Raw genomic sequence first — 14,124 nt, forward strand, 5'->3', positions numbered from 1 at the left:
CTGGTGAGCTCAAATGTCTCACATTTGCATAGAACATAAGAGCTCACATGCACCATCTCCGACGATCCTCTCACCCAACACTCGTGTACGTAGATGACAAAATTAAGAGAGAAAAGGCCAAGGCGGCACAGGAGATCAGTATCAGGGTGCAGACTGAAAACCAGCCCTTCTGACTCATGGGTGAGGCTTGTTCCACTGCACCCACCAGAAAGGCCATGAAAGGTTCTCAGAGTAAATAGGCCCCTGGGCCCCGCAGCTGAGAGCCTGCCCAATCTCTGTCCTGTGTCTTCTGTTCTGAAGAAGAGGGGGTGCACCCTTTGCTAGCTCCCCTGAAAATAACGGTTTACCCATCAGTCCTTACACAGGAAGAAAACTCACATGTACATGATAATGAAGAGTGTTTGTGAGTGCCAGGCCCTGCACTGAGAGCTTTACCTGCCTCATCTCATTCACTACTCAGGAGTGAGGCAGGCCTAGCCGCCCACATCATACGCTTCTGTTCTTCCTCGATAAAAATACCCAGCCTCAGACAACAGATCATGATTTGTTAGACAAGTTAGGATCACCTTGTTCCCATCTTTCCAGCCTCCCTTGCAGCTCAAGGTGATCACATGGCCCACTTTTGGCCAGTCAGAGGCATGGCCCTTCTCCTGTCCCCTACTGTGAACTTGGACATGATGTTGAATGGCAGCAGCTGTCTGGTGACAGTGAGGTGAGCCATGTGAGGATGAAAACCAGCACACAGAAGAGAGAAGGTGGAACGAAGGGGAATCTGGGTCTCTGCAGGCATCACGGAGCAGCTGAGCCAAGACGGGCTGCTATCGGAACCACCCACTCCAAACTCCTTGTTCTCACAAATCCCTGTTTGTTAGCTGGATTTGCTGTTACTTGCAGCTGAATACATTTCTGCCTGACACAGGTAGTGTCATCCCCATTTTACAGTTAAGAAAAACGACATGCTGTGGATAATGGGTTAGGAAGGGACAGTGCTGGGGTTCAAGCCCTGACCCCCAGATGCCAGAGTCTGAGCTCACGCACTGTCCATGAGGAACTGGTTAGGCACATTACTAATATCAATGAGATTACAAGGCAGATGCTCACCCGCCTAACAGGCTAATTACAGACATGTTTTGTCTTCATATTACATAAAGCACAGTAGCCCCAGCTCTCAGGACTGCTGACACCCTCTCTCTGGCCAAGGTCATGTGGACAGCCCCTCATGAGAAGATGCGGACCCACCACAGCTGAGCACATGTAAACTCTTCTCAGACACAGGGCCATCTGCAGCAGGGCAGGGAGGTCAGGACCACCTGTGGAGAACTCCAGCATCCCAGGCCCCTCCCACATACAGATGGGGAAACTGAGGCCCAGAGCAGGGAGTGCTTTGCCCAAAGTCACACCTTAAGGTCAGAGCTGAGACGTGATACCAGGCCCCCTTCCCCAGGTGGGTACCCACTCCATCCTATTAGGAGGTTTCCAAGCCTCCTTCCCCAGGTGGGTGTTCCCTCTGTCCTCCTGGGAGGTTTCCAGGCCTCCTTCCCCAGGTGGGCACTCCCTCTATCCTCCTGGGCAGTTTCCAGGCCCCCTTCTCCAGGTGGGTACCCACTCCATCCTCCCGTGTGGTTTCCAAGCCTCCTTTCCCAGGTTAGTGTTCCCTCCATCCTCCCGTGTGGTTTCCAGGCCTCCTTCCCCAGGTGGGTGCTCCCTCCATCCTCCTGGGAGATTTCCAGGCCTCCTTCCCCAGGTGGGCCCTCCCTCCGTCCTCCCAGGTAGTTTCCAGGCCTCCTTCCCCAGGTGGGTGCTCCCTCTGTCCTCTCGGGAGATTTCCAGGCCTCCTTCCCCAAGTGGGCGCTCCCTCCATCCTCCCAGGTAGTTTCCAGGCCGCCTTCCCCAGGTGGGCACTCCCTCCATCCTCCCATGTGGTTTCCAGGCCTCCTTCCCCAGGTGGGCACTCCCTCTGTTCTCCTGGGTGGTTTCCAGGCCTCCTTCCCCAGGTGGGCACTCCCTCTGTCCTCCCAGGAGGTTTCCAGGCCTCCTTCCCCAGGTGGGTGCTCCCTCTGTTCTCCTGGGTGGTTTCCAGGCCTCCTTCCCCAGATGGGTGTTCCCTACTTCCTCCCATGTGGTTTCCACGACTCCTTCCACAGGTGGGTGCTCCGTCTGTCCTCCCAGGAGGTTACCAGGCCTTCTTTCCCAGGTAGGTGCTCCCTGTGTCTTCCCCTGTGTGGCACCTCAGTGCACATGATCAACACAGACCTGGGATTTAGACCAGAGTCCTCATATGCCTGGCCTGTGTCCCTATGGTGAAGTTATTGTCTCCCAGGATGCTGGTGGGTCACTGGCATGGACAATGTCACACTGCCACTCTGCCTCCATTTCCCATTTCCCTATGCCTGGGTCATTTCCCCATCATGGGTCACAACCTGAAGCACATGCTCTGGGTTCACAGCTAGCCCTCACTTGGTTAAATAAGGAAATTGCTGGTACCTCTCAGCAAGCACTTCCTCTGGTCTTCCCTCTCAAAGCCTGTTCTTTGATGCTTGAATTTCCTCTTGAGGCCTCTCTGCACTCCTCCTGCGCTGTGAAGCTGTGGAAACTCACCAACTCCTTTCACCACCAAGTCCTCCCCCAGCTCCTAAATCCCCACCAGGCCCTCTGAGTTTCTTCAGCTTCAGTCTTTACCTCCCCATACACTCACACTCTCTCTCTCTCTCTCTCTCTCTGTCTCTCTCTCTCTCTCTGTCATACACACACATACACACCCTGTAACAAGTTACCTTCAGGGTATTTATAGACACGGCAGGTCCCCAGGGGTCCGCTCCTTGGCAGACTGCCTCTCCACACAGCCTCGCAGCAGCCGCCTGCCTGGCCAGCCTCTAATTAGCCCGCTGCCCTCTGCTCCTGGCTTTATGTGCCTCAGACTCTCCAGGCAGAAGGGACAAGTTGGAGGCCTGATGTCCCGCAGGCAGGAGACTGCACCAGCAAATCTAGGTTGACGCTAGGCTGATGAGCTTGTTTACCACCTGAATCCAAGCTGCGTTTCTTAGTGATGGGTGGGGAGGTGTGTGCATGTGTATGTCCCCGTGTGTGTGTGTAGTTGCAGGAGGCACGTGTTCAAGCAAGACCATTTTGTTTAATGACCTTATTTCTCACTTCCTCCTCCCTTGTTGAGTAAAATTGGCTGGGCCCTGATTAAAGGCATTAGGAAGCTGAAATGCACTCTCCCTTTTAAGCTCTGCAATCCAGCCAGACTGGCATTTTGGAGCAATGGTTGTTTGAAGGATGGGAAGCAGTCTCTGGGAGATGAGGAAGTCGGGGGTGTCTGGACTCCTGGTTTTGCCCAGGGTAGCTGTACAGCCCCTCCCCACACACCTCTTTTTTCTCACTTTTTTTTTAAAATTGTGGTAAAATACACATAACATAAAATGTACCATCATAAGCATTTTTTAGTGTAGAGCTCAGTGGTGCTAAATACATTCATGCACTTGTGAAACCGCCACCAGCTCCCATCTCCAGAACGCTTTTCACCTTGCAGAACTGAAGCTCTGCACCCATTACACACTAACTCCCCACTGCTCCCTCCCTCCAGCTCCGGCACCCACCATGCTGCTCCCTGTCTCTGTGAATCTGACTGCTCTAAGAACTGCGTGTAAATGGCATCATACAGTATTTGTCCTTTTGTGACTGGCTTATTTCGCTCAGCATAATGTCCTCAAGGTTGATCCGTGTTGTAGTGTGTGTCGGGATTTCCTTCCTTTTAACAGCCCGTCGTGTGCAAGATCACGTTTTGTTGGTTTGTTGACACTTGGATTTGTCCATAGCCCACGTCCATGTGTGGTGAACACCTGGGTTGCTTCCACCTTCTGCTGTTGTTAATAACGCTGCCCTGAACAGTGGTGTATGGATGTCACAGATGGCCTTCGTGATGTCCTCTGTGTCACTTGAGGATGAAATGAGCCGTCCGAGACACATTCGTAAAATGAAGGGGAAATGAAAGGCTTTTTCTGGCTACGTGGGGGTTTTCAAACTAACCCTGGGGCCCTGGGGCTCCTGTTCAAAGGCCCTGGAGAGCAGAGGCGGAGACAGGCAGGACTCAGTCCAAGAGCCCTCACCTCCACGCAGGATGCACCCCCTTTAATCCCTTTCATTCCAATCATCTTCACCTCCTTGTGCTGAGGGACCGGGCATACAGCAGGGACAACAGCCCGCAGGCCCTGCCCTTATGGAGGCTGTGTGCTAGAGGAGGAGGCCTGGATATGGCACACCCCGTGGTAGCCACCGAGGAGAGGAAAGATGCTGCGAAGAAGGACAGGGAATGTCAGGGGTCGGGCAAGATGGTAGATCTTGTAGCCAGGGAAGGCTTCACTCATTCAAGAGGCAATTTTCAAAAAAAAGGTTTTTTAATGGAGAAGTAATTCGTATACCATAAAATTCACCATGTTGAAGTTTTCCGCTCAGTGCTTGACAGCCTATTCACAAAGCTGTGCATCACTGCCACTCTCTCATTGAAGGAAACTTCATCGTGAAAGGTGGCTTTCAAGACCTTGAGCTGGGCATCTCCTGCTGGCTCCTCCAAGAGCACCCTCTGCTGTCCTGGGGGACTGTTCTGGGGGGCCACATGGATGAGCTCCTAGGGTTCACCAGGTGGGGGCCCAGCAGGAGACTGGGTGTTCCTTGCCCCAGCCCTTCCATGGGACTGCAGTGGCTGGCCACATCCCTTGACTGGAGGCCACAGTGCTCCCCATACAGCCTGCTCTCTCCAGGGTCCAGTGGCTTTCCCGTCCCTGTCCTCAAGGCTTAAGGGTGGGCTCCCCATGGTTTCCAGACCTGGCCACTGCAGCGTTCCCACAGGACTCCATCCATACCTCTGTAAATAGCCTCTCTGGTAAACGCTTCTCAAGCTGCCCGATCCAAGGGTACCAGCTTTTCCTGCAGGAGCCCCGACACCAGACACTGATGAAAATGAGGGAGCTGGCCATGCAGGGGAAGCAGGCAGCCAGAGCCACATCATGGTGCAAACTCCGAGGTCAGCTGCACCGAGGGGGCGCACCTGAGGAACCCAAGGAGCAGCAGGAGCCCCACTGCGGGCGGCAGCCTGAGAGACACGGTCAGGGAGAAACCAGGTCCAGCCAGGTAGGGCCTCGTGGCTGTGATCAAAACTGTGGCTTTTCCTCTAAGGGAGATGGGCAGCCCTGGGGGCTTCAGAGCAGAGAAGCCACATGGTCTGACTCATATTTGAAAAGATCCCTTGGTTGCTGCGTTAAGAATAGATGAAGAGAGGCAGAGTGGGGAGGCGCGATACCAGACGGGCTACAGGAAACAGTCCTTACCCAAAGGACTCCTTGGAATGGTGTGGATGTAGGGGACACAGGATGCAGCCCAGCTGTTACCCGCCCCTCCAGTCAGGGAAGGAAGCCTTCGCTGGAGTCTGAAGGGGAAGTGAGCAGAGGCAGCCGCCTGGAGGCCAGCGGTGGCCTTGGGCTGAGGACCCATCATCCTAGTCTTGGGGCTTCCTCAGTATGTCTAAGGGGCTGCGCAGGACCCAGACCACCAGTGTGTCTATGAAGGATGGAGCTTTCTAAGCAGCTCGCACACTTGACACAGTAGAGAGAGGTGGAGCCTTTCCGGACAGGGTGCTGGAACCTGGTGGGGGCAGGCTCCAGGGGGTCGGGAGCTTGTATAATTTGGGAGTGGTTATCCATGAAAGAAAAATAATGCAAATCACAAGTACAAACATGAATATAAAAGTGAATATTTATTATTGAAAGCAGGATCTGGAGGAAATATTTGCACACCCATGTTGAGAGCAGCATGTTTCATAGTAGCCAAAAGGAGGACACCATCCTGATGTCCATCGATAGAGGAATGAATGCACAAAATAAGGTCTATCCACACAATGGAATGTTAATCAGCCTTAAGAAGGAAGGAAATTCTGACCAGGCATGGTGGCTCACACCTGTAATCCCAGCACTTTGGGAGGCTGAGGCAGGTGTATCACAAAGTCAAGAGATCCAGACCAGCCTGATCAACATGGTGAAATCCCATCTCTACTAAAAAATACAAAAATTAGCCGGGCGTGGTGGCAAGCACCTGTAATCCCAGCTACTCAGGAGACTGAGACAGGAGAATTGCTTGATCCTGGGAGGCAGAGGTTGCAGTGAGCCAAGATCGCGCCATTGCACTCCAGCCTCGGCGACAGAGCGAGACTCCATCTCAAAAAAAAAAAAAGGAAGGAAATTCTGACACACGCTGCACCAGGGGTGAACCTTAAGGACATCGTGCTAAGTGAAAAAAGCCAGTCATGGAAGGACAACTATGTGATGATTCTACTTCTGTGAGATCCCTAGAGCCGCCAACATCAGAGACACAGAAAGTAGAATGGCAGCTGCCAGCCGCTGGGAAGGAGAAGGGGAACTAGTGTTTAGTGGGAAGAGTTTCAGTTTTACAAGATGAAAAGAATTGGAGAGATAAATAGTGGTGATGCTGGAACAACATTATGAATGTATTTAATTACACTGAACCGAATACTTAAACACATGATTAAGATGGTACATTTTATGTTATGTGTATTTGACCACAATGAAAAAGTTGAAAAAAGGTGAATATTTATTTAATTTTTAAAATCATTCCAAATTACAAATTTTAAGAAGCTGGTGAATGTCACCAAATTCACAAAACCTAGAGAAATTACATTCTTTTTATGTATTGATTGCCCAATGCACCTCTGTAGTATTTTTTTCAAATGTGTTTCATTTGTAATCCTCAAAACATGTACAAAACGTATGTGATTAAGGCATTCATAGGAATCATTCAGATGCCTTTAAAAATACCGCCACGTTGTATTCAGCCACGAAACTGTGCCACCAGATTACTCTGATGCCACAACATTGACTTATTGATGAGTCTGTGTAGGAGTTTTGTCATCAGAACACTTGCTTCTGCAAGCGTTTCTCTGCGTTGGTGGCAATTTTGCGTACCATTTTGCTGGAACCACCAGATTTTGTGAAGATGCGGTGTATCGGCTACACTAAGAAATAATCCGATACGGGGACTGCGTAAAATCTGTGACTTCGCCCCCAGAGGACCCGTGTGGTACTACTACTGGTTTGGGCTCACAAATACAAGACTTTTGATCAATTCTAATTTGTATAACTCTCATCAGAACACAAAGCGATGTGTGGTGTAATTACATTCTTTCAATATCAACTTGTTTTCTAACAGGAGAGAATGTCTGTGCTGGCCAGGCCTTGGTGAGAACCAAATCCCCCACTAACAATGTTACCTGTGTGGCCTTTTGCAGATTTTCTGCAGATGAACTCCTGACTGTTATTTTGGTGGGTGTGGTGTGTGTATGGCAGGGTCGAGCCTCTTTGCTGCACCTGCTGGTGGGATGTCCTGTGGGACGAGTGTTCCTGGAAGCCCTTCCTACACTTAGCGGGAGGTAACTTCTCTATACCAGGAAGTCACTGTGAGCTGCGTCAGCAAATCCCACTAAGCCCAGATTAAATGTTTCCCCAGCTCACTTGCCTCTTAACTGGATCCCTCAAATGCCCTCGGCCACTCACGCATCATTCAACTAAGGGACCGTTGGACAAAAGAGAAGTTGGGATGCAAAGAGACAGACGTCTCAACCAGTTATGGTTAAACTATCTCACTTCTGCATATTTTACAAAAACATTTGGCCACAGGAACATGTTGCTAGGGCCTCTCGGGAAAGGGAGGAGTCCATGGAGTCAGGGGCCCCGAAGCTTCATCAGCCGCATAGCAGATGCATTCCCCAGCCCCGCCCACGAGCAATTGAGATGTGGAGGCATGGGCCCAGTGACTTCACCTATGACCTATGACCTGGCCCAAAGGCACCAGGCCTAGAAACACCAGCCAGAGTCCCACCTCTGCCCCTGGGACTCCCTGGGCCTCAAGAGCCTCTGCCAAGCAGGGACAAGGACCCGGCTTTTATCCCAGGATTCCTCCAAGAGTCAAAAAGAGATTTGTGGGTCAATCAGAGCACTGTGCAAACTCAGCTGCTGTCCTCCAGCCAGGGTCACAGCAAGCCCTTCCTGGGACCAGAAGGTGGTTCCACAGGAACGGGGCTGCCTCTTTAAAGCAGAGGGGTGCACTGCGGCCTAAGGGAATGAGCTGCAGTCATAGTAATCTTGGGAGGCAGCTCTCCACCCCCACCAGCCCCTCCCTGCTGTCAGGAGAGGATTAGAGGAGAGGCCAGCGGATTAAAGGGGTTCACGTTGCCACAGCCTCTCCCTCAGTCCCTCTCCCTGACGCCTGCTTGCTAGGTGGGGCGACTCTTCTGTGAGCTGCAGCTGTGGGGCAGAGAGAAGCCCTCCCCACCCACCACCGAGAGGCTGGGGACCCCAGGCTCACCAGGGCCCAGAAGGCAAAGGTTTGGGGCATCTCTGGGGTCTGGAAGGCAGGCAGACAGAGCTCATGGTCTGTGGCTGCTCTGTCCTCCTTCCCCTCCCTGACCCCAGCAGGGCCATCATGCCTGCATGCCCCAGCTTCTATGCAAACCCCAGCTCCACCAGCCGCTGGATTCCCCGCCAGCCAAGGCCCGTGGCCTGGGCCTTCATACGGAAGACCTCGGCCCTCCTGTGGCTGCTGCTCCTGGGCACCTCCCTGTCCCCCACGTGGGGGCAGGCCAAGATTCCTCTGGAAACGTAAGCATCACGTTCACCTCCACCCCACAAAACCCCGTGGTGCTTTCCTGCTTCCTTCCTGGGCTGGACCTCCACCTTCTGCCTACTCCTCTGGCCCCCGCCCTCCCTGTGGGCTCTTCCCCTGCAGCTGTGACTGCCCACTCTCTTGCTGTAAATCCCTTTTCTTCTCTGGCCTCCAATCTCTCCTCCCAAAAGCTCTGTGGGTTCTGGAGTCCCACCTGCCCCTCCCCAGGAACCAGAAGGCTTTAGGCAGAAATGATAATCAGGGCTGCTCTCTTCCTGGCCTGACAGGCGGCTTCTGAGACACCTGCAGGGCAGGTGCTCCTTCCGGATAATCGCCCAGATGAGGTGGCCTGGGGTAGCCGGGTTATCTAACCATCGCAGCTCCCCGGAGGATTTGGCAGGAAACGCGTATTTTGACTTTCCAAAAAGGTGAAGCAGTTCTGAACCCACAGAACGTCTCAGGCACACGGGAGGTGGCTTGTCCAGGAACCGGGGAAAAAAATAGATTTTGGTGGCCATAGTCTTCCCTTCTCATACCTTCCAGCCTTGATTCTATAACCAGCCATTAAGGCCAACTCCAGGAAACAACCCGGTATCAGTCGTGTGCACCTTGGTGTAAATTTAAATTACTGTGCAACCTCTCCAGGGTGTCTGTGTTTTATGCCCCAGCTCTGGTGGTCCTAGGAAGGAAATTTCCAATACATGTGAGGAGCAGAGCCTCCTAGACTGTGGGTGCTACAGACCCTGTCCTGTTAAATCCAGCCACTTGAGCCTGGCACCATGGCCAGGCCACCAGCAGAGCCACCTGCCAACCGTGTGTCTTAGCAGGAGTGGGGACAGGGATCCCAAATGACGCACTGTGCATGGGGTTAGCCTTTTGAGCAGTGGACCGGGTGGCATCATTTCCCATTGAGCCACATAGATCTCTTTGTTCCACGCCTGGTACTGAGCTGGGTGCTTCACAAATGACACCATGAGTCTGCCCAGCCTTTCAGTGGGGTCTTATGTTATCCCTATTTTGCAGCTGAGGAAAACAGAGGCCCAGAGGGGTCGGGTGACTTCCCTAAGCTCACAAGACTAGGAGATGAAGGTGCTGGGATTTGAATCCCAGTCAGCCTGGACTGTGGTTTCACCGTCACACCCACTGCCAGCCTGTAACGCTATCTGTTGCTGCGGGAGATGCTGAGAACAATTTTCATCCCCAGAACACACACCAGCTGATAGGAGAAGGCCAACTCCAGGAGTGGGCTGAGGGCCAAGTCAGGGTGGCTGGAATCCAGGCCTTCGGGGAGGGGGCCCCAATGCCCATCTACGCAGAAGCCCTGGGCACTACCAGAGATGACAGCCTACAAACAGCCACATCTGCCTTGCCAGGACTTGGCCCCATCCGTCCTGACTCCTGCCGAACCTCTCATCTCAGTCTTTCCCTCCCTCCTGCTGGGCTTCCGTCTCCTCCCAAGTCTGTTCTCCACAAGGTCACCAGAGCCCTCCTCGTGCCCAATCCAGGAGCTGTTCCTGGCCTTGTCTCCCCAGACCCTGTTGCTTGCGACACACTAGCCCCCCCTCCTTGTATCCCAGTGCATTGACTTCCATGGCACTGCGCTCTGCTGGGTCTCCACCGGCACTGGGTTACCTCTGTCATCTTCAAGTGCTCCTCCTCCTCTGCCTTCCCCTGAGGTTGGGGGTGCTTCCCAGCGTCTCTCGATGCTCAGAGATTTCATGCTGCACACTCTTCTTGAGAGAGCCCCGCTGCCCTCGGAATTTCAATCCCTACCTTTGTACTAATACTCTCAGCCCTGTCTCTACCTGTTAGACACATACTCAGTGCTTACTCATGTGAGGTGTTAAATTCAGATTTGTGTCTTTCAAGATAAAACACAATCGGTGCCTTCTAGAGTTGTGCAGTACACAACCTGCCTATTTGTTGTAGAGCTCCCCTTGGTAGCTCAACAACAGGAACCTCACGTTCAACAGAGCCCGAGGTACACACATCACCCTTCACCCTCCTCAGCGTGCTCCCCCTGACCTTCCTGATAGTCTTAATTTTATTCAATAACAACACCATCAGGTCAACAACCCACACTGGAAACCTGGAAGTCATTTTTTGCTCCTCTAAGCTCTTCTGTTCTCCCTACCTAGAATCCTCTTCCAGATCCCTCTGCAGGCTAACCTCTACTAAACTTCTAACCCAGGGCTCAGCTCTCCCTCCCCCAGGAAGGCTTCCCTTATACCACTCTCCTCCCCAACCTTCATGGGCACCTTCAAACATGTACTATGCTATCTGCATGAGAAAGGTGTCCCTGCAAAGATGGGGACCGTAGGGTGGCTCCAGGCTGCCACGTGGTAGGACCTTGATAAACATTGGTTGAGTGACTGAATGACTGCTGATCTTGAAATGATCACACAGGCAAACCACTTCTGCTCCATCTGGAGAGGCTCAGACCTAGTCCTGTGTGCCGCCCCCAGGACCTCACAAACCTGGCCCAGATGGTGGGATCATGGTGTATTTCTGGGGCATGGGCAAGAGAGCAGGGCTCCCCACTAGACTGACTACAGAGGGCGAGGTGTGGCCTCCTTGCGCCCTCTGGGCCTGTCCTGCCCTTGGCCTCAGCAGAGGCAGCTCAGAGCCTTTTCCTCTCGCACCGTTGCCTCATGCGGTCTCTGAGGTTTCAACAGAGGGTTCCGCAGCCCCCATTGGCCTTGAAGGGAGTACACTGGAGGGAACGATTTGTTGAGAGGCCACAGCGTGGCCAGGCAGATCCTCCTTTGTCCTCAGGGTCCTCCGGCCCTGGCCTGAGCCCGCCCACTGCCTCTCCCTCCTTCTCTCCTCTCAGTCTGCCACTTTCCAACCAGAGGCCCTGGAGGCTTGGGGTCAGGCTCAGTCCTGGGTTCGTGAGCCCTGCCCTACGACCCTCAGCAGGAGAGTGTGCCGAGGGTGCTTACCACACAGCAGGGCAGTCACTGGGTCCTGAGGGTTCTCCACGTCTCCTACCCAGCCCACGCCTGTAGCTTTAGGGACAGGAGAAGGGACAGGAGCTCTTTTGTGTGTTTCTGGGATATGTCATGTGTGTGTATGTGTGTGCATGTGTGTGTATGCATATGCTTGTGTGTACATGTATGCATGTGTGTATGGGTATGCATGTGTGTGTACATTGATGCATGTGTGTATGTGTGTGCGTATGTGTGCAGGTATGCATGTGTGTATGGGCATGCATGTTTGTACATGTATGCATCTGTGTGTATGGGTACATGAGTGTGTGTACTGGTACATGTGTGTGTGGGTGTGCATGTGTGTACAGGTATGCATGTGTGTGTACAGGTATGCATGTGAGTGTACGGGTATGCATGTATGTCTATGGGTGTGCATGTATGTGTACGTGTGCGTGCATTTCTTTTTTTGTTTGTTTGAGATGGAGTCTCTCTCTGTTGCCCAGGCTGGAGTGCAATGGCATGATCTCAGCTCACTGCAACCTCTGCCTCCTGGGTTAAAGCAATTATCCTGCCTCAGCCTCCTGAGTAGCTTGGATTACAGGTGCGCACCACCACACCAGCTAATTTTTGTAGTTTTAGTAGAGACAGAGTTTCAGCATGTTGGTCAGGCTGGTCTCGAACTCCTGACCTCCTGATCTGCCCACCTCAGCCTCCCAAAGTGCTGGGATTACAGGTGTGAGCCACCACACCCGGCCGTGTGTGTGCATTTCTTATGCATTATGCGTCTGTGAGTTTGAGCGTGCATGCATCAGTGGATGTCTGTGTGTTGACACTTGCTTTCTATGTGTGTGAATCTGTATGTCTATGCGTGTGTTTCTGTATTTGTGCATGTATGTGTGTGTATACACATGTCTTTTCATTACCTGGCAGAGTGAAGCTGTGGGCTGACACCTTTGGCGAGGACCTGTATAACACTGTGACCAAATACTCGGGCTCCCTCTTGCTGCAGAAGGTCAGTCACCCCCTTCCAGGGAGCCCACAGGGTGGCAGAGGGCAGTCAGCTGTCAAAGCCCCCCAAATGCCAGTGCTGGGAGGAGCCCTGGGCATCTCATCAAGTCAGCTCATTTCAGCTGGGGAAACTGAGGCCCAGGGAGGTGAATGATTTGCTCAAGGCAGTGGGGGGCAGCTCAGGGGCGTGGTCAAGAGCACTGTGCCAGGTCCTCAGGGAGCAGAGGCCAAGGTGGAATTACACCTGCAGGAGATGTACGGGGTGGGGGTGGGGTGAAGAATAAAGGGGAGACGGAGGGAGCGGGTGGAGTGGGATGCAGGCCTAACCCCTGTGATGCTAGCGGAGACTTAGAGGGCGGGTGTGGGGCCCTAGGAGCTGCTTGGGCCAGAGAAGGTGGACAGGCTGTGGCCTCTGTGCAGGGAAAGCTCCCATACTTCCGGCTATCAGCCCCCCAGCCACGTTCAGCACCTGCCCTCTTAGTATGCATTGCTTTCCTCGCAGACTTATGGCTCTCTGATCTTCTTACCAGGTTATAAACAACTTCACTGTTCTCTAGTATTTGTTACTCCCCAGAGCATTTCCAATGGCAGCTCACCCTCCTCTATTATCACCATTCACTAAGAGCTTCGTCACGATTTCATTCCCACCACCAATCCATAAGGCACCATTTCCATATCACAAAGATCCCGAATCCCAGGCTTTTATGCCTGCATGTGACGACATGTCCCTCCTCGTCTCCCCTGTCCACAGCCCATGAGCCTGTCCCTGGTGGAGGTAAGAGAAGCCAGGGCGGGCTGCTCCCCACACCCCCAAAGACCACAATAGCAATGACAGCTAAGACCCCTCCTGCCCCTCACAGCAGGTTGCTATGCTGCAAAGCATCACAACTCAGGGCGAGGAGCATAGAGCAATACTGATGCCGCCGTCTGGGGTAAAAGCGTTCTGTAAAATGTATGCATTCTAGAGCATTCACTAAAGCTATGTAAATGTCACATATTACGGATGAGGGAACTGATTGACTGGCTTGCCTGTGGTCACACGGCCAAAAAATTGCAAAGCTGGGTGAACACTGACAATACATACAGTCAGTGAGAGCTGATCTGCACTGCGCCCAGGGAGAAAACTCAAACCCCATTCCTAGGCTCATGGGTGGAGCTGCTGAGCTCTGTTGGGACAGTGGGAATTGAGGTCCACATCCATGTGCACAGGGGCACATTCATAACAAGATGCCCCTTCAGGGGCATTGAAGAAAGGTGAACTGATGCCAGGAGTGGTTTCACAAGCCCTGGGAAGCAGCGTGGCCCTGCACAAAGGACGTGGGCGGGGATGTCTGGGAGCCTGGCCCCATCAGGGGTCACCTGCTCATCTGGCTGTTGACCTTGGTCAAGTTCACTGACTTCTCTGAGCCTGGACCTACTCCCCTGTTAAGGCTATAGCCACAGTATGTCTAGAGCACCTGAAACAGAGAGGACATTGGAAGAAACACAGCTACACTATAACTGGGAATGTTGTCCA

General features: G+C 52.9%; 1 protein-coding gene across 5 annotated transcripts in view; it reads left to right on the forward strand.

Annotated features, from left to right (window-relative positions):
• The first annotated feature begins 8,256 nt into the window (after positions 1-8,256).
• CACNA2D4 (calcium voltage-gated channel auxiliary subunit alpha2delta 4) overlaps positions 8,257-14,124 on the forward strand; it is a 130,084-nt gene continuing 124,216 nt past the window's right edge. For 4 of the 5 annotated variants that reach the window (XM_021667813.2, XM_021667815.2, XM_021667816.2 and 1 more), the window contains exons 1-2: positions 8,266-8,666; positions 12,531-12,612. In XM_021667813.2, the coding sequence (XP_021523488.2) occupies positions 8,437-8,666; positions 12,531-12,612 (312 nt within the window). In that variant the 5' untranslated portion in view covers positions 8,266-8,436. Of the gene's footprint in view, positions 8,667-12,530; positions 12,613-14,124 lie in introns of all 5 variants that reach the window. The other variant, XM_021667814.2, reaches the window with a different exon arrangement.

This window comes from Aotus nancymaae, unplaced genomic scaffold, assembly GCF_030222135.1.
Source record: "Aotus nancymaae isolate 86718 unplaced genomic scaffold, 86718_ANA_hifiasm-v0.15.2.pri h1tg000016l, whole genome shotgun sequence".
NCBI lineage: Eukaryota > Metazoa > Chordata > Mammalia > Primates > Aotidae > Aotus > Aotus nancymaae.